The 8295-nt window shown below is 41.6% G+C and overlaps 1 protein-coding gene across 1 annotated transcript; it reads right to left on the minus strand.

The window, feature by feature from the left end:
- Positions 1-4587: 4587 nt before the first annotated feature.
- Positions 4588-6957, minus strand: LOC308273037 (nuclear cap-binding protein subunit 1-like; the record flags this gene model as incomplete). Its single annotated transcript, XM_080710138.1, has 1 exon — positions 4588-6957. One exon carries the CDS (start codon positions 6955-6957, stop codon positions 4588-4590), a length of 2370 nt encoding a protein of 789 aa, XP_080566264.1.
- Positions 6958-8295: the final 1338 nt, after the last annotated feature.

Below are 8295 nucleotides of genomic sequence, written 5' to 3' on the forward strand. Positions count from 1 at the left end.
CTGTGACACATGTGTGTGCGTACGTTCTCTCTATTCTCTCTCTCTCTAAATTTATCTTTTCAGCTAGAAAGGACAGTCCTTTCATTTTGAGGTCAGGCACCCTATCTTTCTTGTATATCTTCATATCCCTTGGATCTAGCACTATGACTGAAATATAATAAAGGTGTATTTAATATTTGCTCAATCAATAAATAAAAGACTAAGCTTAGGAAAGAAAGTAATATAGTAATTGGCTTTTTTTTTTGTCACAGAACAAAATTTTTGATATAACAGCTCAGGGGAGGAAACATTTATTTGGGTTCATGGTTTCAAAGATTCAGTCCATGGATGGTAGGCTCCAAGGCAGAAATATGGTAGAGCATAGCAGAAGACAGATGCTCCTCAACATATATGAAAAATAACATGTGAATATATTTTGGCTGGTTGTGGTGCTAGACAATCCATGAAAACCTACGAAAACCTGGCACTTATTTGTGATGTGTACATCCACATTTGTATACTTGGTGGCATATATTTTTTGAAATATCCTAGAGAATGGAAGACTCAAAGCTGTGCATTGCATAGTGCTCCATTACTAAAAAATTCTTTTAAATATAGTTTTATTGGTACATTGTAGTTTCACATTATAATGTAGTTCAGAATAGGGACATGCAAGCACACAGTACTTGGTGAACTCCCCCCTCCCCGTTTCCTCCCCTTCACACATGATATTGAAATTTGTATTGGCAAATTTTACATATGTACATAACATCAGTGGAAGTGTTTCATTATTTCTCCCTCCCCCTCAACTCCCTTCACTCCACTGGGGTTTCTCCTCCATTATCTCAAGTCCCTCTTGTATTCCAATTACTTTTTAATTTCTGCATATGAGAAAAAACATGACCCTTCATTTTCTGCAACTGGCTAATCTCACTTAATTTCTCTAGGTCATTTCATTTCCCTGCAAATGACATAATCTTATTCTTTACTGCTGAACAGAATTCCATTGTGTGTATATCTCATGCTTTTGTAATCCATTCATCTGTTGATGTACACCCAGGTTGCTCCCATAATTTGGCTACTGTGAATTGTGCTGCTAAGAACATAAATATGCCAATTTAGTGAGACCCTGTCTCAAAATAAATAATAAAAAATAGGCAGGGTGCTCAGAGGTTGAATGCCCCTGGGTTCCATCCACAGACCTGCCCCCCTCCAAAAAAAAATATGCATGTTTCACTATATTCTCATTTAAGTCAAGTCTCTTTGGAAAGATAACCAGGAGTGGTATAGCTGGATCATATGATGGATCCATTCTGATTTTTCTGAGGCATCTCCACACTGATTTCCATAAAGACTGCACTGGTTTGACTCCCATCAACAGTATATGAGTTCCTTGTTCTCCACATCCTCTCTGCATTTATTGCTGTTTGTATTCTTGATAATTGCCATTCTAATGGGGGTTATATGGAATCCCGGTGTAGTTTTGGTTTGCACCTGTCTGATTGGTAATGGTTTTGAACATTTCTTTTGTAAAGTGTCTAGTTTAATTGGCCATTTCTTAATTTTTTCTCATGTTATGTCTTTTAAGTCTTTATATAATCTAGATATTAGTCCTCTAGCAGAGGAATAACTGGCAAAAATCTCCCATTTTGAAGGTTCTCTCGGGTTGTGTGTGTGTGTGTGTGTGTGTGTGTGTGTGTGTGTGTTATAGGGGATTGAACCCAGAAGCATTCTACCTCCAGGCTACACACTCAGCTCTGTTTTAAATTATGATTTGAAACAGGGTCTTGCTAGGCTGCTGAGAGCCTCAGATGCTGAGGTTGGTCTTGAACCTGTGATTTCCCTGTCCCTAGCCTCCCAAGTACTAGGATCTCTTTAAACTTTTGACGGTTTCCTTTGCTGAGCAGAAACTTTTAAATTTAATCCTATTCATCTATTAATTCTTGTTCTGATTTCCTGCGCTTTGGGAGTCTTATTGAGAAAGTATCTACCAGTGCCTCTATGTTGAAGTATTAGACCTATGCCCTCCTCTAGTAATTTCAGTCTCACAAAACCTTTATAGAAGAACTAAACCCAATCCTTCACAAATTATTTCATGAAATAAAAAAGATGGAATTCTTTCAAATTCCTATGAAGTCAGTATCACTTTAATACCCAAGCCAAATAAAGTTACCTCAAGAAAAGAAAATTACAGACCAATATCCTTGATGAACATAGATGCAAAGAATTAAAATGAAACAGTAGGAATATGTATTCAAAACCATACCAAGAAAATTATACATCATGACTAAGTTGGTTTCATTCTGAGGATGCAAAGCTGGTTCAACACATGCAAATCAATACATGTAATTCACCACATAAATAAAACTAAGGATAAAAACCACATGAACATCTCAATAGAAGCTGAAAACACATTTGACAAAATCCAATACTCGTTCTTGTTAAAATCACTGCAGAAAATCAAAATAGAAGGAACTTACGTCAACATCATAAAAGCAATATACAACAAATCTAAAACCAACATCATACTGAATGGGGGAAAAACTGCAAAATAAAAAAAGACAAGGCTGCCCATTATCATCACTCCTTTTTAATACAGTACTCAAAACTCTAGCCAGAGCAATAAGGCAAGAGAAGGAAATCAAAGGCATATGATTATTAGTTGGGCATGGTGGTGCATGCTTGTGAACCTAGTACTTGGGAGGCTGAGACAGGAGGATCCCAGGTTCAAAGCCAGCCTCAGCAACTTAGCAAGACCCTATTTCCAAATAAGAAATAAAATTGGTCTGGGGGTATTAGAGGTAGAATTCCTCTGGGTTCAATCACCAGTGCCAAATTAAAAAAAAAAAAAAAGCATACAAATAAGAGAAAAAGAATTGAAGTTATCTGTAGGTGATATGATCCTATACTTAAAAGCCCTAAAAAGCTGAACCAAAATATTTCTAGAGCTGATTAACAAATTCAGCCAAGTAGCGGTTAAAAAAAAAAAAAAAAAAAAGAAATCAAGTCTACAAAAATCAACAGGTTTTCTATACAGTAACCACATATAGAATCCACTTAGAAGTCCAGAAAACAATTCCATTCACATTAATCTCAAGAACAATACCTAGAAATAAATCTAACCAAGGAAATATTAAACCTATACAATGAAAGTTATATACCAATAAAGAAATAAATTTGAAGATCTTAGAAAATGGAAAGATCTTCCATGCTCCTGGATAGACAGTATAAATATCAAAATGGCCATTCTACTAAAAGTGATTTATAGATTCAATGCAATCTCCATTAAAATACCAATGTAATTCTTCACAGAGCTAGAAAACTCAGTCCTAAAGTTCAAATGGAAAAAAAAGACTTGGAATAGCCCAAACAACTCTCAGCAATAAGAACCATGCAGAAAGCATCACAATACCTGACTTCAAATGATACTACCAAACTAAAGTAATAAAACAGCATGATACTGGCACAAAAACAGACACATAGACCAGTAGAACAGAAGTTACAGAAACAAAACCATACACTTATAGCAAAGTGATTTCTGGAAAAAAAAAAAAAAAAGGTGCCAAAAACATATGCTAGAAAAAAGACAGCCTTTTCAAAAATGGTCTTGGGAAAACTGGTTATCCATTTGTAGAAAAATGGAATCAGACCCCAACCCTCTCACCCTGCACAAAAGTCAACTCAAAATTGATGAAAGACCTAGAAATTAGGCCAAAATTCTAATTCTTTAGAATTAGCCAAGCAGAAACTCCCTTTAGTTCTCATTAGGTTGATGTGGATTGAAATATCTTTTTTTGGGGGTGGGGGTAGATGTTCTAAAGTAGATTAAAATCCTTTTGTTGGCTGTACATTATCTTGAACTTTTTTTTGAGTGAGACCAGCATAAATTAGTTTATATTTATAAAAATGTATCTGCTTATCTATTTGCCATTTATTACTTTTAATATGAAGTACAACCCTAGAAATGGCAGACCTATTTTCTGCCCTCCTTCACAGTTTACTAAGGGAGAAATTCAAGTAAGCCAGTGATGAAAATATAGTAAATACTTGCTATACTTATATTTGGTTTGTCCCCTCTAAAACTCCAGTTGAAATTTGATTGCCTTGTGCTAGTGTTGGGAATGGGGCCTTTAAGAGGCAATTAGGTCCTAAGAGGGATTCATTCCTTTCTCAAGTGAATGGGTGTATTCCTTATTTTGGATATATTTTTAGTTTTATTTCACTTATGTGCTGTGAAAAGCTATGCTACCTGGTAATAAACACATCAGATCTATTTACTACTTTGTGATATAAACTTAACCGCTAATGTTTTACACACCTCTAACCTATTTTGTGTCTGAAGAAGAAAAATATCAAAATGATCACAGAAGAGTTGTACCTGTCACATATACAACACATCATGGTCACTATCACATTACTGTTATTAAGAAATATTTGCTTTTTAGGGAAAATTAAAGATACATATTCCTCACTGTTCTCCTCCCTCCCTTTGTTTCAAGAAGTGTAGGCTACTACAAAAAAAACAAGCATTCAAAACATCAAAAACAAGACAAATTGTTTTAAGATATTTAAAAAAAAATCTTGACATGAGGAAAAAAAAAATGACCCTTAGGCTTGCAAAGCACAGAACTGCTGGAAGACAGCGAGGATATGAGGGTCTAATTCGGCAGTGAAGAGGAGGTTTTCCAGGGTCACCATGTATTGCTGGATTATCTGATGATGCTGTAGAAAGATCTGCTGCAGCCTCTCTATACAGTTCTTATACCACGGCGTTAACACACTGGTGCCATCCGTTTCACAGCGTACTAAGTGCTCAGTCAAGAGCATGATAAAACGCTGAAATATAACCAGGAAGAGGTTCTTTTGCTCACTCTGGGCAGATTCCGCTTTTTCCTGCAGTCTTTCTATTTGCTCCTCCAGAGCCACATCTTTCCTGTCGCTGCTTCTGTCATCGTCACTACTTCGCCGTTTGTGTTGCCTTGCTAGCTTCTCTTTAGCTTCTTCGAGCTCTTTCTGGATCTTCAGAACATGTTTGTTCATCTTACGAATGGTAGAATGCAAGACTTCCCAAACAAACAGCCTAGTGAAATCGCGAGACAGTTCAGAGGAGAAGATCCAATTTGCTACTGCCGCACAGTTGACAATCTGTGTACAAATCATCTTATCAACGAGAACAGCAATCATCTGTGGATGGTTCCTCCAAACCTCAAACATAACTCTAAGCACATGTAGCTTTCCCTCGTCACTTTCTGCTAGAGTTTTGAAGACTTCATGAAACTTTGCAAGAGCACTGAAGGAGTGGCTAAACGACTTGGCTGCCAAGTGTAACAGAGTCTGCACAAAGACCTCTATTTTCAATGGGTTAAAACTGAATCCTTCATCATCATCATCCTGGTTAGGATTTGGTACATCTTTCAGAATGCTGAAGATTTCATCATTAGTTGCCTTACTCTTAAAGGCAACAGCTAAACAGAGTGCCACAGAATGTCCAGGAAGAGAGCTGCTACTTTCATCTCCATACTTATAAATGCAGGTTGGGTTTGCAGGACAGAGAGCTGAGAAGGTAGCAGGAACAATATCTAATATGCGCTGATGGTAAGACAACCTCATACATTTTTCTAGAACTTCTTTCACAAACTTTGGTTTGGGACGTTCAGGATCCTGAGTAAGACAATCAGACCAATCTTCCCAGCTCCAACGGAATTGAAAGTTACTTAGATGATGAGAAAACCAATTAATAAACCTGTCTACGCATGTAGTATTCATTGTGTCTAGCCTCATGTATAACATTTCAGTTGCCTGTGCAAGAACTTGAGGAAAAGAGCCAGGCTGAAGTTTACACAGTTCAATGAGAAGTGTTGTGTACATCACATCTATGTGAGGGGGTGTTGGAAGCAGAAACAGCTCTGCGAAGATCACCTCCACGATGTGGTAGTTCAAGGGGATCTTGTTTTTCCCCGGATAGCTCACTAGCTGTGCAGCACACGTCTTCCTTTCCCGCCAGTGGGACTTGATGATGCAATGAAGATTCTCTTCTATAACAAATCTCTCCACCGAGTGACTTCCTGGCATAACCGGCCCCTCAGGATCATCTGTGTAGTCAAACATCCTGAAGATGACCCTGGGCATCGGGTACACTGAATCTTCAGTGTGAGGAGGCGGCGTAAAAGGAGGGAGACTGTGCTGCAGTGCTTCACAGAGGATGCTATCAAAGGCAAGATAAGGTCTTAGGATGTGACGTTCCTGCCAACGATCCATTTTCAGCTTCTGAATCTGGGCCCACAGGCAATCCAAATACTCTTCTTGTGGATGTGGTTTATCAGCAGTCCACACCTGAAGCATGGGCACGTGAGTCTTTCGGCGACTTTTAAGATAGCTTTCAGTGCTGGCAAAGATGCGGTCCATCTCTGCATCTTTCTTTTCATACAACTCCTTTCCAACCCAGGGCAAAGAAGAGAGAAATGCATACACATACCAGTCCCGTCGCACCTGGGGCACATCCTCTTCCTGAGTCACACTTACAAAATTTTCAAACATAGCAACCATCGATGGGGCGGCGATCACGTGACAGTTCACAAGATCAGAGAGAAAACGGACCAGGTACACCGCCTCGTTATAATTGTTCCCTTTCAGTGATTCTTTAAGTTGACGAATCATGGCTTCTACAAATTCTCCACCAAAGTTATAATTCCTGGCATTCAGCAGCCCAACTAACGTTGTATAAATTGTCAGCTTCTCGGGTAACAGACGCGCAACGGTACACAGAAGCCTCAGGATCTTGCTCTTGTAGTTGGGAAGATCCGCTTCCAAAACGCCAGCCAAGCCTTCTAGGTTGCTCTCCAAAGAGCAGGCACTCTTTTCTCCTACTTTGCATATTAAGGATTCCAAATGGTCTTCCGTTTCGCTTGCATCGGAGGTCTTTCTCCTTTTGTGAGGCTGCCCGCCGTCATTCTCGTCGCTGTGCCGCCGCCGAGACATGCCGCCGCCGGTGCGCAGTGGAGCCTGAGTGCCGGGCGGGACGGAAGCGCCGCAGGAACCGTCGGGCCGCGGGCCGGCGCGGGGTGGCGGACCGGTGCGCGGAGGACCGGCGCGCAGGCGCACTGGCTCCCGGAGGGGCACCCGGAAGTGCGTGAGAGGGGCGCGGCCGCGGAGTGGACACCGGCGCGGAGAGCGGGGTGCGGGGTTCGCGGCGGCTCACCGGGCTGGGGGCGTCTGGTCCGCGAGTAGCCGCCCCCTCAGACTTCCTCCGGTGCCGGCTACTTCCTCCTCCCGCCCTCCGCTCGATGTTCTTCCGGGGCCATGCGGAAGGCGCCGCCGCTCCAACCAATCAGAGCCCGTCTGCCGCCAGCCAGCCGGAAGGGGGCGTTCCTGGCCCGCCCCCTGCCCGCCCCGGCCCGCGCCGCTCCGCCCGCCGCAGCCACCGCCCTCTCTTTTTACCTTTTTTTTTTTTTTTTTTTTTTTTTTGCGTACTGGGAATGGAACGCAGGAGTATTCTACCCCCGACCCACACCCCCAGCCTTATTATTATTTTTTTTTTGGTGGTGGTGGTACTGGGGTTTCTGGAAGCCCTTCTACCACCGGGCTACGCTTCCAGACCTATTTTTACATTTTTATTTGGAAACAGGGTCTCTTAAGCCAGCAAGGCTGGCTTCGAACCTTTGCGATCCTCCTGTCTCCGCCTCCTAAGCGCGGGGATTACAAGAGTGGGCCACCACGCCCGGCCTCCCAGCACTATTTTTTATTCTTTTTTTTTTTTTTTTTTGAAACAGGGTCTCACTGTGTTGCAAAGGGCCTCACTAAGTAGCTGAGGCTGGTCGCAATCCTCAATTCTCCGGTCTCAGCCTTCAAAATGCTGGGATTACACGTGTGCGATACCACGCCCGGCTTTTTATAACGTCTCCTTGGGTATTGGAATCTGGGCCCTTCGCAGCCTTGCTCTTATTCTTTAGGGGCCGGATTAGTTACTGCCAGAGAACGCCTACTGCTCACATTTTTTATGTTTTCTGCACCTGTTTGCCTGCTTTCTGCTTTAGCAGCCTGAAGTGCTTTCCAGATGCAGCTGCTGATTCTGGATGTCCAGCTTCCAGAACCTTGGGTCGAAAAAAACCGTCTTCTTTATAAATCATCCAGTCTCACATGTTGTGTTATGGTTAACAGAAAACAGACTCAGGGTTTGCAGTAGACTTCTTTGGCAATAGCCAACTCTCCCTGCCAGGCATGCAAGGCCCTATCTTCTTGTGTTTCAGCAGCATGTGATTTTAGGTGAGGGTCAGTGTGGTAATACTCTTGTGAGTCTTACCTAGTAGCACATTCTGA

The sequence above is a fragment of the Muscardinus avellanarius genome (genome assembly GCF_963383645.1).
Source record: "Muscardinus avellanarius genome assembly, chromosome: 14".
NCBI classification, from domain to species: domain Eukaryota; kingdom Metazoa; phylum Chordata; class Mammalia; order Rodentia; family Gliridae; genus Muscardinus; species Muscardinus avellanarius.